Below are 19,793 nucleotides of genomic sequence, written 5' to 3'. Positions count from 1 at the left end.
TTAATTAATGAATCGATTGTTTTGACTAAATGCATTAATGTATCAGATATTGATCATATATAGCTACTTATGTATAGTTACTTTAAAAAAAAAGTACGTGTACATCTATATCCTTTTGTACTTGAATTTACCTAAAGGAAAGCATAATATTACAAGATAGCAATGTATCGGAAAAGGATGAAAAAGTGAAGAGCCTGTTTTATAGGGTTACGGAATGTAAACAAGATCAGGTATACCGTAATCCTCTCATTACATCTTCATTGGAGTATTATTCCCAAAGTTTACCATTTAAACTAATGTCGAATTTTGGCAAGCTCATGCTTTCCATTCAGTGGTTTGGTGAAGACCAGAATTTAAAGCTTATGAATTGAGAGTATGCGCTGCAATGCTTGCACGCGCGTCCGTGACGACGCAGCTGAAGAACGGAGCGACACTTGTATTGTAAGTGCAACGGAGCAATGCACTAAGTGAAGGTTTGTTGCTGTGATCTAACGTAAATTATACCTTTTATTTTGAGCGAGGATCTGCCTACGGGTTTTGGCATTGGTACATCATTGTCATTTATTAATGTTCAAGAAATGAATAGCATAACGCAATCAATGCTGCTGTTTGACTCTGTAATAACTAAGTATGTCAGAGTAATATTTACAGTTATGTTTGTCAGCTTCTATTACCCAAACTCTGCTCACCGTAGCTCGTTTTTGCTGTCATAAAAAATCTGAACAAAGAATGATTGAGATTGAAAATTTGTCATTTATTACAATACCAAATGACGAAAGAAATCTTCAACATAAGATTTTGGGGGAAATCAGATAATACATTCTACATGAAAGTACCTGCAAAGCTAAATTACTCAAAGTCTGATTTCCCCCAAAGAAGACAAAATAACTTAAATAATGCTACGCTATAAGATGACAAATAAAAATTCATCAAAACAAACCCAGAGCAAAAAGATGGCGAACAAATAAGGCCAACCCAAATGATTAAAAGCCTATATAAAAAGATTGCATAGCACCGGAGTAAACCTCCATATTGAGGACGGAAAGTTGGGGTGGTGGAGGGTTGAATAAAATGAAAAAACTTTGATCCGCTTTACAATTTGTATTCACTGAATCCCATGTATATGAAAAGGCTAACGTGTGCAAAACACAAGCTATCGCGTGCCTATCCAAGCCATTGATTGGCTAACAAACTTGAGGCCCCCAACGGGGTAAAGTTATACGAGGTCCCCAATAGGGCAAATGACACATATATACGCTTTAAACATAAATGCTATTATGTTCCATAATATTGATTTGTCGGAACCTGAATTTGTAATGTTTATCGCACACTGATATTTTACAGAAGGTGTGTAAGTCTATTCACTAATTCTGTAATAGTAATTAAAGAATTAAAACTATATGTTTACATTAAGTAGATTATTGGCACTTAATCCATATAATTACGGATAGGTTAAAGTAATATAAAAGATTAATTTAAATTAACAAAGACTTTTTTGCTTTGGGATAGGTTTTATTTACATCGCAATGTGCAAATGTTTTCCTTCAAAGTGGTTTTTTTACGGAGATTTATCATATGTGCCTATCATCCATACACGATTCACGGATTCCTAAAGCAACGTATTGTTAACAGGTACATTTCCTAGTCCTTCAGATAGTCCATTTTCTCCTCGATTATATCAATTTTCTACATACTAACCGGAAATGATAAAAGTCGAAACTGAAAACAAGTTTTGCACGTTATTAATTCAACAACTTTACAGCATGTAACCATCAGAAGACATTTGAAATAATTCACTGCTTTAATTCCGCTTGAATCCAGTTTTGATGTCACGTATTAGGATAGGACACGAAACCATCCTCTCACCAGATACTGATAAACTTTATTAAATCCATATTGCAAAAATAAATGATAAAGATGTTGAATAAAACAGCATATTGTACACATAAAATGTATTATGCATATATTTTAATTCGTATTTATTATACATGGATAATGGGATTACCAAAAACGTATCATTTTTCATTGTATATACTTATAATATACAGGTATATCAATAGATATGAATTTCAGTTTTTAAATACATGAGAGCATGAACTGCGGCGGTTTACGCCCAGGATGCTTCATGAAGTGCATTAGTGCTGAATGAAAAGTATGCTGGCGTGAAGCGTCGTTGTATTTTCAAAATTTATATACACAGTTTTACTTTCATTTTATTCCCAGCCGTTAAAAAATATTTATTCAGGTGTGGATATGGGTTGGAATAGGTCCTCATTACCCTTGCTTGTCCTTCGGATGAGACCACTGAAACCGATGTCCTGTACCACAGCAGGTGTGGCACGATAAATATCTCTCCCTGCTCAAGGTCGTAAGCTCCGAGCATAGGCCTAAATTTGACAACCCTTCACCGGCAGTGGTGTTGTCTCAATATGAGTGAGAGATTCTCGAGTGGGACGTTTAAACACAGTCTATCAAGGTTCCTGCGAACATTGTTCACATTCATGAGAAAATGATTATCGTTTCAATTGGTAGATATCGAAGGTAAAAACATTGGAAATATTTATCATCGTGCAATGAGGGGTAATCTAATGGTAATAAGGTCCTTGTACATTGTATTTTAATATTGTTATTGTCTTTGTTTGGAGGTGTGATCTCACAGACTAAAAAACTTAAGGCCAGTAGATATAAAATCCATAGAAAACCCCACACCTATGCATCTTAATTATGGTAATTTTACGATATAAATCATTCATACAAACACGATAAATGTACACCAATTAACGAACTTTTCGGAGTTTCTCGATTTATCACGGTATTGAATTGAATTTCGATAGAGTACAGCTTTGTACTAAAAGCAAAAATAAAAATGAATTTTGGACGAAATCCACCACAGATATTCCTTTAATCAATAATAAATTATATTCAAACAATTTCTCGAATATCTTTAATTTTTAAACCCTACTGTTCATAACCTTCTGTGTCACATTTTCTAGAAGACAAATTTTCTATTAGTCTCATTATAGTTCAGCAGATTTTGTCAAACGTTTTGCATTTTAACCATAGTTTAACTGAAGCAATAACCGGTGAACATCTCTTTTAGAGAATGTAGATGGATTTACTCAGTACTATCAATATAATGATTTTTTTAACATGTAAACTAGATTAGACACTTCAGTTATGAGGTAACAGTAGAAAACAGTAACCACCATGGGATCTTGTCCATCCAAGCAAGCAGGACCTCGGAAGATTGCGGCGATCCTGAGAGAGAAGTCTGGTGTCAAGTCCGCCTCACACAAACCCGACATCACAAACAACGTAAGCCTCACACAAACCCGACATCACAAACAACGTAAGATATGCAACTGAGAGATTTTGCCATATGATCCTTTTGTTTGACACATCATTTGTAAGCCTCCGATATCTTTTGAAAAGTAAAATGATTGTGATTAGAAGATTTGACACTACTAGATGCATATACTTGAATAGTCCGTTTGAAGAAATTCATTCGGCTGAAAAGCCTACTCATAGCTTTTCACCAACGACCTACCCCAATTAAAAACTTGACTAATTAGAGAAAATAAAAGAAACCTAAGATAGTTTATTTTTTGAAAAAGTCATGAAAGATCAATACATTATTCACAACTTAAGCACAGCTACTAATTGTGCAATGAATTTAGCTAGATCGTTGTCGTAATTAATTCTCCTTCAAAACTTTGACCTCAACACTACATGTATTAATCTGTGCACCTTTAAAGGATCACTGGTAAGTGTTAATCAAGAAAAGTTCCATTATAATCCGTCCTGTCACAACTACATGGATTCTTAATGTAAAAGATATTTACCATTACGATACTAATGTCTGACCACATTAAATTTCTATGAATGTGATAGGTTTGTTTATTAAAATCATTGTGTTTTGGTCTCTAGAATGATTACGATATGCTTATACCTCCTGGTCCAAATACCAAAACCAAAGACAATATAGTACCATCACCGGAAATACTAGAGCTGATTGATGCACACGTCACAGAGGTATTGAAGCTGTTCTGTCAGATTTGTTTTAAAAATAGTTTTGTGAGCACGTTCAAATAGTAGTAGTCCTAAGTCCTTATTTTTATGAAGAATTTTCAGAAATTTATTGCTTATTCGTATAGTATGACTTGTTTGCATGACTGTTTTTTGTAGACCCCCAGCGAAGTCTGTGGAAATGTTGCTACTCTAGTGGATTATCTGACCCGTGATTTTGACGAGAGAGTGGAGAAGGTTAAAGCTGTACACAGATGGATAACTACCAACATAAGGTTAGAAATCTCTCAATACAGAGAAAGAAATGGGTACTAAGAATTGGATCTCATTGACGAATACGATCACATCTTAATAACGATAATCAGTGAGCATGTTTGTTATAGATACGACGTTCAAGGCTTTCAAACACGAGAATTCGGAAAATCATCAGCAGAAGACGTTTTGAAAAAGAAGTGTGCTGGTTACCACGGTTATTGTAATCTATTTGCGGCAATGTGCAGGTGAGTTGAACGAATATTACCTAAACATATTTGAGATATGGATACATGTATAAAATACTGCTATCGTTTTCCTTTCAGATCCATTGGTATTCCGGTGAAAACTCTAGAAGGTTATGGAAAAGACGACACAAATATTGAAGAAGTAGCCTTTGATTTACAATCCTCGGAAATCAACCATGCCTGGAGCGTGGTTCACATTGGGGAGGAGTGGCGATTTGTGGATTGCACATGGGATGCAGGGTACATTAACGACATTGGCAAATTTCAGTGGTTGTGTAATGACTTCTATTTCTTAACAAATCCGGACTTTTTCGGTGTCAAACATTTTCCGTATATGAACGACAATTTGGAAACTAGCAAACAATGGCAATTAGTTGACGAACCCATAGATCTGGAAACATTTTCAAGAAGAGCGATTATTCATGAATATGCTATGGAAAACGGAATAGGGCTTGTAACACACGGGGATACTTTGATTGAAGTGATATGTGAAACTACGATTATCATTAGTGGTCCCAGCGTGCCAATAGAAGACGTGTCTTGTGAAATGGAAGAAGTTTACCAATTTGACAATATAGTACATGACCAATATACCATGGCAGAACGAATGGGACGTGATGGTGTCAAAATAAAGCTCAAATTGCCTACCGTCACTACTTACATACTCAAAATATATGCCAAGATGTTTTCTAAAGAAAACGACTTCGGTAAAGTTGCTACTTACATTGTTAAGTGCTTACAAGTTTCTAAGGACATGGAGCTATTTCCCTGTCATGGAATCTGGGGTCCTGAGCTTTATTATCGGGATATAGGGTTTGAAAAAGCAATTGTTTATCAGTGGTGGTATGAAACATCATGTGGCGAAATTGATTTGTACATACCCGTCTGGGAAACAATGGAGATAGTTCCCAGACTGCAGTCATCAGAGGACGTTGATGAAGTTGTGAACAGCGTTCTTATTCAAACTGATGCACGATCCATCGTAGCAATTGCGCGCATGCCCAAAAGAGGAAATTACAAACTGACCATATCAAAGAAAACGTCTGATGGATCCGTCCTTCCTGCTATCCACTATCTGATCACGTGTAATCACGGATACATACCGTTTATGCCTTTTCCCATTGCATTACCAGTTGTTCAGAAGTTCATGATAACGCTCATAGAACCCAAGAAACGATTTCTTCCCGCGCGGAATTATGTGAGATTTCGCATCATATCACCATTGCTACAAAGTATTCGTCTTGGGGAGCAAACATTCACCAAACGTGTGGGAGATAAGTGGGATTTTACAGTCTTGACACCGGGTCCGGATGAAGATTACATGATGTATGGAGGGACTGCCAACTACCGGACCAGTATTTTCTGTTTTCGGACAGTGCATTTTGTGCCAGAGCCACATATTTGCGAGAGATTGATTCGGACCTCTCAGTCACGACGAAGTCTTAATAACATCTAAGAAAATGCAATATGCTCATGGACCTATATACACCCAGAAACTGCTCTACAATCTGCCTACATTCAAGAATGTACCACTCTGATTGTTAAACCTGCTGAATTTGCAAAAAATAAAACTATTGATTTTGTATCCCAACCGTTTTCGTGAAGAGGAGCACCTGTTGATATACATGTATTACTTTGAAACCAATATGTATTTATTACTAATCAAATGCTAAAGGGAAGTTAAATTGCTGGTCCTGTGGTTGAGATCTTAACAAAACTGAGGTCTTGTGTTATAGTAGACTTTAACACAATAAAACACATTCATGAAATCCACAAAGAATTTGCCTTGCATAGTTTGTAATTTGATATATCACATGAAGAACCCCAATGTCTTAATACTTCTCTGTACACGTGTGAATGTAATTTGTTGTACATATGTCGTTGGATCTATAGAACACCGTTTACTAACAATTCTCACCCGATCTTCTAAATCATTACGCAATCACGAATTTCTCATGTTCTTGTACCAACATTCCAGTCAACCACGAGTTTATCTTGCCCCTGTATCAACATCCCAGTCAACCACGAGTTTCTCTTGTCCTTGTACCAACATCCCAGTCAACCACGAGTTTCTCTTGTCCTTGTACCAACATCCCAGTCAACCACGAGTTTCTCTTGCTCCTGTAACAAGATCCCAGTCAACCACGAGTTTCTCTTGCCTCTGTACCAATATCCCAGTCAACCACGAGTTTCTCTTGTCCTTGTACCAACATCCCAGTCCATCAGGAGTTACTCTTGTACCAATATTCTTGTCAACCATGACTTTCTCTTGTCCTTGTACCAATGCCCTAGTTAACTACGATTTTCTCTGGTACCAGTATCCTAGTTAACTAAGAGATAGTAGAATAATCCGGAACAGATTTTTAACCCGTTGTTATATAGGAATTGAAAACGATGGTTTTAAGACAAAACATATTTCTCTAGTTTTTATATTATACACCAAAACTTTCCAAATCGAGGCAAGCTAATGACAAACAAAATGATGTTCCAGCAGTCTGGTTTGAAGTCAGCATTTCGTACATTCTATGGTCGTTATTATGATACTATTTGCAAATACAACCTGTCGTTAGGTCGAATGCTGTTTGACTTGTTTCTAATAATCGTTTGGCCATTCCTCCATGGTCGAGTGGTTAGAGCATCGCGCTCAAAATCACACATCCTCTCACTTCTGTCGGTGCGGGTTCGAATCCCGCTCGCGCTGGTAAGTGAGAAAATTTCCTAGTTTACTTTCGGAAGGTCGGTGGTCTCTTCCCAGGTACATTGTATCTGGGTTCTCTCTTCCACCAATAAAAACTGGGCGCCACCAGATAACTGAAAAATTGTTGAGTGTGGCGGAAAACATCAATCAATCAATATACTAACTTTGACTACGGATTACTCTGTTTACACGATAAAGATTCAGGACGGGTGTGACCGGTCAACAGGGGATGCTTACTCCTCCTCGACACCTTGTCCTACTTCTGAGTTGTCTAGGGGCCCATGTTTGCCCTGCTCTTATTTTTGTATTTTTATGGGATCTATGAGATTGATCCCTGCTCGTTATCTTAACCTTTCACCCAGATTTGATTGTTGTATTACATTACGTTGTGTTTTGTTTGTTTGCCAGACTCTCAGCAGAGTCCGTGGAATAGTTTGTACTTTTGTGCGAGCAGAATGGAAGGCTATCCATACAAAAATATTTCAGCAAACCATAGTAACATACGCTACAGATTCATGGTCCCATGTTATTTTTGGAATATTGAAGTATCATAAATTTTACTACAGGGACGATATATGTACACTCATAAGGTGCTGACTAACGGTACAGATAATGTATACTATTGAGACATGATAGTGAGAATGGCGGTAATTTTGAAAATGTGGTAGTTTAATGCAACTGCCCTCTTATATTGGTGTGTATTTAATGTAATATATTCATAACTTGATAAAGAAAAAAAGTTTTGAGAAAGAGTCGTGGAGGGAAGATTTTTGTTTTTGAAAATGAGAAAAAATTGTTTTGAATTTCTGCTCCCGAATTGGACACTTATGGGTGTATAATAATTCATATTTAATTATGATTAGATATTTACTTTGGTATCCTGTCCTGGGAACCAGGTTTTTCTTTAGAAAAAATTTCGTTTTTCAACCACCCTAATTGGCCCCCAGAGTGAAAAGGAAAATCCAAAACCTTATTGCACATCTATAGGACACCACCATTACTTTTCAAAAGATGATTTTACTACTGGTTATGTAAGAGGGCTTCTGGATATCAGGGTTTTTTAAAAATAAAAACCTCGTTGTTTGTTTTCTAACCTCCATTTGGCCCCCAGGATGAAAATGGAAATTCCAAAACTTTATTGCACATCTACAGGACACCATCAATCATCTTCCAAAATATGATGTGGTTATTGCATAAAATGTATGAGGAGTTCTAGGAAACATGTTTGTTTTTTTTAAAAATGAATTTGAGAATAAAACATCCCCCAGGGTAAAATTGAAAATTCCGAAACCTTGTTGCACATCTACAGGACACAACCTATCATATTCCAAAATATTAATTGGTTACTGCTTAAAATAAAAGAATTTGAGGAAGAAGGAAATGTGACAGAAGGACGGACGGACCAGAGTAAGAACAATATACCCGAACTTTCCTAAGAAAGTGCGAGTATAATTATAGTGATAGTTTTTACTGTTGTAAATTATAATATTAAAGTTCTTGCTGTTACCATGTCGATGTTTCCTTCTTTTTGTTTGTTAACGTTAGAAATACAGAAACGGAACCCTCATTTTAGAAGTTAATATATAATACTGCTACAATACGAGTCTTATGTGTTGAGCTGAATATCTGAGTATCCTTGTACGTCTTTTCATTTGCGATTTACCAATATTCGCGATGGAGTTAACATCTTTCTTCCACAGCCTCGGGTCAAATTTTTTCCCGCAAATTGGTTGACATTAATCATTTTATGTACTTGCTTAATGTCCCATTGAGAACATTTCATCCATATCGAGGCGTCAGACATCAGTTACGGATAGTGACACAAAACCTCATACGAAAGATCTCCGACGTTCGTCTTTAAACATGGACAATTACAGCATATTTCAACAACCGACTGGGGTACCACAGCGGTATTTGCATGTACATGTAATATCGGTGTAGGAGAAAAAGTTCGAATGTTTTCTTCATTAGTTTATTGAAGTTGACAAGACCATTACTTCCATTAATGTGTTTAATGCAAAAGCCAACCCGAGAATGTAGATCTGCCGTCTGCTTCACTAAGAATGTAGTTGATAGCAGTGTAAGCAAGTCTAACGTACACATGGTCTCCAATAGATAACTCTGTCATGGCAACACCAGTAGCACTCATTATTCCATCATCAGGGTGACTGTCTGCCAGCGCGCCACCAATAACGTTACCATTGACAACTAACTCCGTGCGGATTATTCCTCTGGGGTACGTATATATTGACCAAAAGAAGACATATGTTCCCGCTCTTGGTGACTCGAATATTCCATTATCTACGTGATATCCACTCCCTTTGTTAACAGAATTAACATCAAATTGGAGAATGTGGTGTGCAGCCAAGTTGGTGGGACTACTTTGTGACATGTGACTGTGAAATATTACAGCCTCTGTGATTGGATGGCTAGTCGGTGGCACTGAAATGGCAACGGTAACGAAGAGTAGTTACTAACAATTTTCCCAGTGATTCCAATGATAGAGAATTTACTGGAATCAAATATCAAAGTTTCGTTACCTATTCCCTGCATTCTGCGCTCCGTATGTTCACTACCACAGTCACATTTACGATGTGTAGCATTACTCGACTTTTTGTCACCCTGCAATTCGTTTTGATTCCTGGGATATCCCTGGTCCTGTTGTAAGTTGTCAGAGCCCCTCATACTTTCTTGTTGACGTTTGACAATGTTCCCTATTCTAATCCTCTCTATTTCCGACTCTTTCAAAAGACTTTCCAATCCATCAACTCTATGTTTAAGTTCTCTATTTTCATTCTCTAGAGAAAAGATTTTCTCCTCAATTTTAGTTTGCCATTTTGCAAAGTCAAGACTATTTCCTCTCACAGAATTCATTGCAAATGCAATACCACAGAGCAGTAGGAGTGCGTAGTCCATTTTCAAGAGCAGTGAAGAACTAAAACCAAAATATCTTAATGATACTTCATGCACATAATTAAAGTGATTCAGCTACGAGATTTGTAAACGATAATGTTTACATTCACTCAGTTTTCCCTTAACATTCTTATTAAATGATACAGGACTGGGTTGCTCAAAACCTTGGTTAAATTTAACCACTGGTTAAGCTTACACTTGATATAATCTATATGTAGGCTAATCATCACACGGGTTTAATTATTATCAAAATAATTAAACTGCAAATGTAAGAAATCTCTTTCAGATTTTTGAAAGTGTATGAGAGTAGATACATCGAGCCTCTTCAATAACGACATATTGTATGGAACGCTATAGCTCCATGCAACATGACGATGTGAAGAGGCTCGATGTAATCAAACGTATCCAGGAGTACTTCACTTAAAGAGCATAACGAGACAAACAATTAACGTGAGTCAACAGCTTGTAGACCAGGTTGAAAAGATTTGGTACCAAGTACAATAACTTTGAGATTCTATGTAACAACGATGCCTAAAGTTAACTTCATTCTGAGGAAAGAGATGCTGTAAAATATAGAACTACCGCATCGTATCTGTAAAAATACATTTAAACATACACGTGCTTACCATAATGTTCATAGCACTACTGCTTCAGGAAGAATTAGGGTCACAGAAACCTCTGGTGATAAGACATTGGTACACGGAGCAGCAGTATGTGGTGGTATCAGTTTTTCGCTGAGTACCAAATTTCGTTATTTGCATGGTTATACCGAAGTACAATTCTTGGTCATTAAGAAAGAACATGCAGTTGCTTTTCACGAAATTGTGTGTTAACGAGATTGTAGGTTTTGACAAATTCACGAAATTTGATGCCCACGAATATTGATGAATCCACAGTATTCTATTTCCATAAACGTAAATATAACACATGATGTTAGACCCTGCTTAGCAAAAGTATTCTTACATATGATATAATTTATACAGTGATTAAGCACGAAGACTTCAAAGATTGCAATTGTTTTGCTTAAACTCAAATGTAATGCTGTGGAGTTCAAGAATGGACTATTTCTTTTAAAGTTAGTTGAGTATTTCAGACAAGACCTTAACAAGTGACGATCCACGTCTCGGTAGGTGACGGCACGATAAAGAACCCTTTATTCTTCTGGAGGGGAGGTGAAAGAACATACAATTCAACACAGTAAACCTACCTCCAAAATACGAGTTCGAGACTGTACTAACAAGAGAGGCTTATCAGTTTACGATCATATTCTAAATTCATATCTCGACAAGCAGCTATGACATAATCAAAGATTATCATTTCATATTGACAAAATCAAAAAATAATATGTACATGTATTTGGTTGTCAAATCATTGCATATCATTCCTTTCTTTTGGCTAAGGACGATTAACGTTCTACTTAAGCATGCATCGTGGGGAATGATATAGTGTTATCTATCTCTAACTTTTGTATTGTCAAAGTTGTTTCACACAATCTTTCCATATTTCTCATTTTATGATTAGTTTGTGTTTGTGTATTGTATTTTTATTGTGTGTAATTACACTGTCATGAAAATGTTAAGATAAAGAACAGTGATCAATCTCCTATAAGCAATACATACTAGAGAGTAGGCAAACACGGAACCCTGGATATACCAGAGGTGGGATCAGGTGCTTAGGAGGAGTAAACATCCCCTGTCGACTGGTCACACCCACCGCGAGTCGAATATCTTGATCGTAGTCAGAATCAGTGTTGCAAGAACGGCCTAACAATTGGTATGCAACACGTCACACAACATTTGACCCAATGACAAGTTGTAATGGCAAACTAGATCATTATAACCATAGAATTTGCAAAATGCTGACTTTAAAGGAGACTGTTGAAACCCCTGAAACATCATTTTGTTTGTTAATCGCCTGTCCCATTAATTTTTTTTTTATCAAACACAGAACAAGCTCTTACGTATCTATCGAATCAGTTGAGAGATAAAAACACCATATGCAGGTGATAATGGAATATTGTTACATATAAATATGGGAAGATGACATTGGAAAAGCTGAAATCATCCCGTTTGTCATAAAGTTGAATTGTTAGTTTGTCGTTAAAATAACTTTTTCTCAATAAATGACCATCCTAATTCCTTGTAAATGCGTTTATTAGTTTACATATCAAACAGAGCATCCCCTTTCGGTCATCCATGAAATGTATTTTTGCTCAGCAATTTCTTAAACAATATTGTAACATGTTTACGCCATTACGCGGGATTACCGTAAGATAGTATAACATGTCCTGATCAGATTAGTTTTGTAGCATTTCCTGATCGGTTTATTTGACTTCTCCTGCCTTCGTTGGCAAGATAGGCGTACAAATCTGTTATTTCTCTCAATTATCTCATCTTGTGTGTTGGGAAGGGGGTAAAAAGAGAAAATTGCATAATATTCTTAACTGTACTCCGATTATCTATATCAATTTCTTGCCATATCTTAGGATAAATTTTAAATAATAACGTAGATGAAATTCAGAAAAACCAGTTGTTGGTTTTTGAAGGGCAACTTATCAATGTCTAACGTTAGGCTATCAGATCGTGCGCTCAACAGTATCCTATATACATCTTATGTACCAACATGTAAAACTTATACGGTACCAATTTTGATACACCAGATGCGCATTTCGACAAATAATGTCTCTTCAGTGATGCTCAACCGAAGTGTTTGAAATTCGAAATAACTATGAAGTTTTAGATCTACAGTCAACTCTCGATAAACCGCCACCTTTTGTTCTTTTGAATTTATGGCGTTTTAACGAATTTGGCGATGAATTGAATTTCTTGGGGAGAAAGAGTTACTTTTCTTGTATATGTAAGAGTTATCTTTCCTTTACGTAAAAACTAAATTTAAAAAAAATATCTCGTAATTATTTTTCCAAATTTTCTAGCATTATTAAAATAGTTTTATCAATAATAAGTCTCCATTTCAAAAGAATACACATACAAGACACATATACACAGTTAATTATAAACCATGTCCAGTGTCGGTATTTAGCACAACGCATGGCTGTTTCCTGGTAGGTGAGCCGTCATTAACTGGATGAAGATCAACGAGTATTTCACCCTTTGCAGCCAAAATATCACCCATTGTCCTCCTTTTTATGGACTTTGCCCATAAAACAGTAGAATAATTGGATATTTCCTGTTGTGTACATTTCGGATGGTTTCCGTGGTACATATATGTAATGATTTGCTTGTTTTCTTAGCAATTCAACAGAAACTTCTTTTGTGGTGAAGCCATAGCTAAACTGAAATATTTTTTGATGAAGTAAAAACAACAAGACTACGGTTCATATTAAGTAATTATCTTGTTTATTCAATACTGGGTACCTTCTTGTCCAGGTGTACGCCGGCGATCGATAATGACCAATTTCCCACATCACCGATCACGTGCACCCATGGCGGTTTATTGAGATAATTAACACTTCGATATAGACTTTTGTACTAAAAATACCGTGGCAAATGGCAATAGCGAATTTGGCGTTTTAACGAGAATTTTAAGTAATAGGAAAAACGTTCTTAGAAAAATGCGGCGTTATAACGAAAATGGCGATGACTTGAGTGGCGATAATTTGAGAATTAACTGTAAATATAGCCAAAAACAGCGTGCCCAAAAAGTGAAGTCAAATTCGTCCAAGGATAAGAGCTATGCATGAGAGAGATAATCCTTAATTTTGAAATGAATTTCTAAATTTTATAACAGCAATTTTAAAAATATACATCCGTATTTTCAAGCTAGTAACGAAGTACTTAGCTACTGGGCTGTAGAGACCCTCGGGGACTAACAATCCACCAGCAGAGGCCTCGAACCAGGGGTCATAATGTAAAACTTATACGGTTCCAATTTTGATGCACCAGATGCGCATATCGACAAATAATGTCTCTATGTTAAAATCAGATATAACTGAAACCCGAGTGAACTGATTAAATCATTTCCTTGGTATAATAAATACTAGTAACTGTACATGTTTAAGGGTTTCCGTCGGTAAGGTCATACAGATACATGTATATACACCTTTTCTGTGTTTTCTCGTCTTTTCTCTGGTCGGCGCGCGTTCGAATCCCGCTCGCGCCGGTAAGTGAGAAAGTTTCCCAGTTTACTTTAGAAAGGTCGGTAGTCTCTTCCCAGGTACATTGTATCTGGGTTCTCTCTTCCACCAATAAAAACTGGGCACCACCAGATAACTGAAAAATTGTTGAGTGTGGCAGAAAACAGCAAACAATCAATCAATCAATCTTTTCTTTGCCGTGGGGGATCCGAATTAAAATAGGTACCCCTTTCTTGCTGTAAGAGGCGATTAAATGGGGCGGTCCTACGGATGAGACAGCAAAAACTGATACTCCGTGTCACAGCAGGTGCGACACGATAAAGATATCTCCCTGCTAAAAGGTCGTAGGCGCCGAGAATGGGCCTAAATTTTGCAGCCCTTCACCGACAATGGTGACATCTCCATGTGAGTGAAACATTCTCGAGAGGGACTTTAAACAATATACAATCAATCTTCTTTGCTTGTTTCAGCTTCTCCCTATAACATATAAACTGTTGTGGGTTGTGGTGATGTGTTATCTACCACATATCATATAACATTGCAATGTTAGAGTATTATTCGGGCTTTAATTAAACATTTAAATATTGTACTTGCATAGGATATTTTTATATTAATTTCATTGAAACAACGTCATTTGAATGATTTGGACATTGCTTTACATGGATTGATTATTCCTATTTTACAAGACGTATAGTTTTCCTAATTATTTGTCAATTGTATTTCGAAGAGAAAATGATTTTATAAAAATGTTCAAGATAATGGATTTCACAGAATTCATCCCTTTATTGTTTTCTTTATCCAGTCTAAATATGCTGAAACACGTGTAAATACAGCGGGGTAACTTCCGGGGCGGTCCCGACTGGAAAACGAAGCCACACCCACTTGGATCCACTGACCATCTTTGTTCCTACAAGTTAATGGACCACCGCTATCTCCCTAAAATAGAATCTGAATGTGTTTAGTTTGAATTCTACATGTACAGGTAAATAGGAAATTTTATATGAAGCAGTTAAAATTATGTACGTGTATAAACATTATAATTGTTCCTTATACAAAGTTCAAGCAAATTTGAGACAGAAAATAAAGATAGAAATTTAAATGCTCCGATAAAAACTGTAAAGTTAGGAAATACGATTACGAACTAGTTTAGGATGACCATACCTTACAAATTCCCTTCCCATTATACAAATATCCTGCACATATTCTTTCTCCTATGTCCCTCGTTCCGTATATCTTCGCACACGACTTTTTGTTATAAACAGGGAGTGATACGCTGTGGGCTTTGAAGGACAATTTAGCACCTGTATAAAAAAGAAAAAACAATGCTAGTACCCTATCATATCCTAGGCACCTGGTCCCATATCTCATGTTTGCAGGGACCCGTGTTTGTCCTGCTGTAGATTCTGTATTTTTATAGGATTTTAAATTATGAGATCGATCACAGTTCGTTATCTTCATATTTTTGATGGAAGTGACGAAACATGCGAATGACAATTTCTGTAATGTTGGCTAAATAGTAATTGTCTAAAAATTCACTCTGCAACCCTGTATTTACTCCACATTGATTGCGTTATAATACTCTGCGAAATGTTTTAATTCTAACTTTGTCGATCTGTGAGTCATTTCTATAATTTTGAATGCCACAGAAGGACAAAACCTCGCCACCCGGATTGAAAGTGTCTCCGCTAAATAGTTCCCTCCTCCGATAGCTAAATATTGATTGATTGATTGAAGTCAGAGGCCGATAAAAATGTTTTTCTTAAAATAAACCCCAAGTCAAGTGACATCTACAAGCTCGCAAAACAGATGCGCCGTGACAATCAAGATGTCTTGGGTGAGAAACCAATAAGGAACGACTCTGGTGAACTCTCATTGGATGATGAAGCGAAGAAACAGTCATGGAAGCAGCACTATGAGCGCCTACTGAACGTTGAATTCCCATGGAACCCTGATGAGCTGTCAGATGAACCTCCTGTGGAAGGACCTAGTAACCCTATTACCCGGGAGATGATCACAAAAGCAATCAGTAAAATGGGTGTTGGCAAAGCAGCAGGACCATCTGGTATAGTTGCTGAGATGCTGAAACCAACAGGTGAACTGGGGGCAAGTCTGGTGGAGGAACTGATTGAAGCCATCATCAGAGAGGGGTGCATACCTGCGGAATGGGAAGAGAGCTTTATAGTCAGCCTGTACAAAGGTAAAGGGATGTGCTAAACAGAGGTAACTACCGTGGACTCAAACTTATTGATCAGGTCATGAAAGTCTGGGAAAGAGTTGTTGAGCAGCTGATCAGACAACAAGTACAGATTGATGACATGCAATTTGGCTTCATGCCCGGTAGGAGCACCACAGACGCAATCTTCATCATACGCCAAGTCATGGAGAAACATCAGGCAGCAAACAAACCATTGTAAATGGCATTTGTAGACTTGGAAAAAGCTTTCGACCGTTGCAAGGCAGCCTGGAAACAGTTTAGAGAGCTGCTACCAATTCTTACCAACAAGCACCTACCAACAGCTACTAGAGGGCGTGTATACTCCTCGTGTGTCAGAAATGTGCTTTTTTATGGCTCCGAAACTTGGGCTGTCTCTGCTAACACTAAAAAGAAATTGCAGCGTAACGACAAAGCAATGATAAGATGGATCTGTTTGGTGAAGCCTGAGTAGACCATTCCGTTTGAATCTCTCCTCGCTCAAGTCAACTTAAAAAGCCTCGCAGACATCATGCAGAAGAGCAGACTACGTTGGCTGGGACACGTTGAGCGCAGCACTGGCTGGATTGCTCAAGTCCGACAACTGAACTTACCAGCGGAGAGGATCACTGGCAGACCCAAACTGTCTTGGGAGGATGTCGTGAAGCGGGATAGGAAAACCCTGGGTATGGATTCCGTCAACCTTCATCACAGACAGGAATGGAGAGGAAGACTTAGATCAAGACTGGACAGTCAGGCCCCACCCTCAACAGAGGATTAATTGATGGCCTGATCAACAAATAAACTGGATATGATGATGATGATGATGGTTGATTGTAAATCGTTTAATGTCCCTCTCGAGATTTTTCACTCATATGGATACGTCACCATTGTCAACGAAGGGCTGCAAACTTTAAGCCTAAGCTCGGTGCTTATGGCCTTTGAACAGGGAGGGACCTTGATCATGTCACACCTACTGTGACACGGGGCCTCAGTTTTTGCTGTCTCATCCGAAACATAAACTAGGCTTGCGAGTCTTGTTTACATAACAGAGACTTGAGGCTAAAATATTGGTCTTATCCTTGGATTAAGAAGGACCAAATGTTAGGTGTCAACTTTGAATGAGTTGAATTTTAATGTTTATAACCCAGAACAACAACCATGAACCAGTCCCATTAACATTCCAAGGTATTGCCAAAAGTGGGTTTCCGGTGAATAGGGTGTAATGTGCAATATAAATTGTGAAACTTGGAGTTTCTAGATCAATTTGATGTGATACGAAAGAAATCATCTTCTGCTAATGTATTTAGGATACAAGTCTCTTAGACATACCTCCAGATCTGCATCCCCATCCTTTCATGACGCAATCATCCCCTACTCCCGGAAATGACGCATTGTCAACCGATGGCAGTGGGACTCGTTTTATTTTGTCGTAATGAGGTCCAGACGGCACGCTTCGAGACAGACGCACCAGGGCTATGTCATGTTCCCAAAAATCTAAAGTTTGAGAAAAGTTTGTTCTCTCAATTAATCTTGTTTTCAGGAAAATGTCTCCAAGGTGTGTAACAAAAAGTTTAAATTATTGTTTCTGAACATGTATACACACCATTTTCTGATATACTGCTGATTATACATTAAAACTAACGATATCAGGCAATACTCAGCAATGCTACTAATTCTATAGATATCAGGCAATACTCAGCAATGCTACGAATTCTATAGATATCAGGCAATACTCAGCAATGCTACGAATTCTATAGATATCAGGCAATACTCAGCAATGCTACTAATTCTATAGATATCAGGCAATACTCAGCAATGCTACTAATTCTATAGATATCAGGCAATACTAAGCAATGCTACTAATTACATAGATCATTTTAGGATCATTTGTCCAAAACGATTTAGCTTGAAGGACATGGCGTAGTTAACTTTCTCTTACTTTTATTGCTGTACTGGGGATGCAGGACAATGCGTTCCACGTCAACCTCCCAGTACCGCCACGATTCTTTGTTGAATAATGTCCCTAGAAAATTCTTGATCTTTTCTATCGGGTTTGATTTTAATGTCACAGAGGCAAGTTTGGCCTCCCAGTTTGATGGCTTCCGTTTTTCAGTTCCGCCATTTCTGTAAAATAATAGACAGTATACAGTTATTCATGTAAATCCATCTTAAACGTTATCATTTTCATCAGGATACTAGTATCATGATACCATATCCACGTTTAAACACCAAGAACAAACAACTGAAATTAGATAACACTGTTTCTTCATGATTCAGTGACATATAAAGTGCAACAAAATTTTTTATCTAGGAAATATTTAGAAACAGAAAAAATGGCTAATTTATAACAAGTGATCTAACCTATCATAAAAACAGTGTGCTGCCGTGAGAATCCACCTATCATTTAACACAGATCCGCCACACACTAAATGCTTGTGAGCAATGGGGATAAAACCAAAGAGTTTCTTGGTTACGATCTCTCCATGTAAACTGACCAACCACGGCCAGTCTCCATCTCCCGCCATCTTCCCACCAATCACACGTCGATGTCTCGACAGAGCGTTAGCTGTTTATAGAAATTATATTGCTTCAATGTGGTCATTCATAAAGCACGAACGTATATTTTTTAAATTAGGAAAACTGATCCAATAGATCTAAAAGTTTTAAAGTCTTATACTTGCAACTTTCCACTACATCGAAGTCTATCGGGATACTGTACCTGAACATGTCAGTAGTACATGAATGACGGCGAGGACAAATAACTGTTTTATCATCCTGGCCTGGTATTCCTGGGAGGTCAATCTTGATACAAAAAAAAAAAATACTGTTCAAAGTACATTAATCAAAACTGTTTAGAAATGTTCTGAAAGAAATGTATTAGCTACATGGAATAAATAGAGCATAGATGTACACTAAGTGACATCTGCATTGTCCTGTAAGATTGAAATTACATATTTTTATACAAAAGAGATGTTTTATCATTAAGTTAAGAAAAGAAATTGACGCGAACTTATTCCACCAATGCTGCTACTTCTGTTTGTTCTTAGGTATAGCAAAATAATGAACATATTGTCGTAATAAGACATCACAATTACCTGATGAATTTTGTAATGCTTACCTGTGATACTATGTAAATTGTTATCAGATGTAAATGATCGGACTTTGACAGGCGAACAAGGAACAAAAACAATGCTCTCTGTAATGGATGAATTTTCAGTTCATAGGCGGATCTTAATTCAACACATGTGCGTCATCCTCAATAAATGATCAACTTAGATGTACAATGTAGGTTGGAAAAGTGCCTGTGATGGGCAACCTTTACAATTAGATATTGTGGTGTTGAAAAATTCAAGTAATGACTTTTTTGGC

The 19,793-nt window shown here is 37.2% G+C and overlaps 3 protein-coding genes across 5 annotated transcripts; 1 reads left to right on the top strand and 2 right to left on the bottom strand.

The window, feature by feature from the left end:
* The first annotated feature begins 3,207 nt into the window (after window positions 1-3,207).
* LOC125660496 (kyphoscoliosis peptidase-like) lies at window positions 3,208-6,139 on the top strand. The gene is made up of 5 exons (XM_048892336.2): window positions 3,208-3,315; window positions 3,928-4,032; window positions 4,186-4,301; window positions 4,410-4,526; window positions 4,605-6,139. Exons 1-5 carry the CDS (start codon window positions 3,208-3,210, stop codon window positions 5,980-5,982), a joined length of 1,824 nt encoding a protein of 607 aa, XP_048748293.2. The 3' UTR covers window positions 5,983-6,139.
* A 3,038-nt stretch (window positions 6,140-9,177) lies between these two features.
* On the bottom strand, window positions 9,178-11,394 carry LOC125659413 (uncharacterized). Of its 2 annotated transcripts, none has more exons than XM_048891083.2 (3): window positions 11,345-11,394; window positions 9,765-10,159; window positions 9,178-9,666 (listed from the first exon to the last, which is right to left on the bottom strand). In XM_048891083.2, exons 2-3 carry the CDS (start codon window positions 10,138-10,140, stop codon window positions 9,236-9,238), a joined length of 807 nt encoding a protein of 268 aa, XP_048747040.2. In that variant the 5' UTR covers window positions 10,141-10,159; window positions 11,345-11,394; the 3' UTR covers window positions 9,178-9,235. The 2 variants fall into 2 exon arrangements, with proteins under 2 accessions (XP_048747040.2, XP_056004285.1); XM_056148310.1 differs by lacking the exon at window positions 11,345-11,394 and adding an exon at window positions 10,764-10,989.
* A 3,382-nt stretch (window positions 11,395-14,776) lies between these two features.
* LOC125659914 (coagulation factor XI-like) lies at window positions 14,777-19,578 on the bottom strand. Of its 2 annotated transcripts, none has more exons than XM_048891714.2 (7): window positions 19,543-19,578; window positions 19,144-19,226; window positions 18,786-18,990; window positions 18,364-18,548; window positions 17,754-17,918; window positions 15,392-15,531; window positions 14,777-15,166 (listed from the first exon to the last, which is right to left on the bottom strand). In XM_048891714.2, exons 2-7 carry the CDS (start codon window positions 19,196-19,198, stop codon window positions 15,005-15,007), a joined length of 912 nt encoding a protein of 303 aa, XP_048747671.2. In that variant the 5' UTR covers window positions 19,199-19,226; window positions 19,543-19,578; the 3' UTR covers window positions 14,777-15,004. The 2 variants fall into 2 exon arrangements, with proteins under 2 accessions (XP_048747671.2, XP_056004284.1); XM_056148309.1 differs by having other exon boundaries at window positions 19,520-19,547.
* Window positions 19,579-19,793: the final 215 nt, after the last annotated feature.

This window comes from Ostrea edulis, chromosome 9, assembly GCF_947568905.1.
Source record: "Ostrea edulis chromosome 9, xbOstEdul1.1, whole genome shotgun sequence".
Lineage (NCBI taxonomy): Eukaryota > Metazoa > Mollusca > Bivalvia > Ostreida > Ostreidae > Ostrea > Ostrea edulis.
The sequence above is the reverse complement of the archived record's forward strand: the minus strand, read 5'-3'. Positions and strand labels throughout refer to the sequence as shown.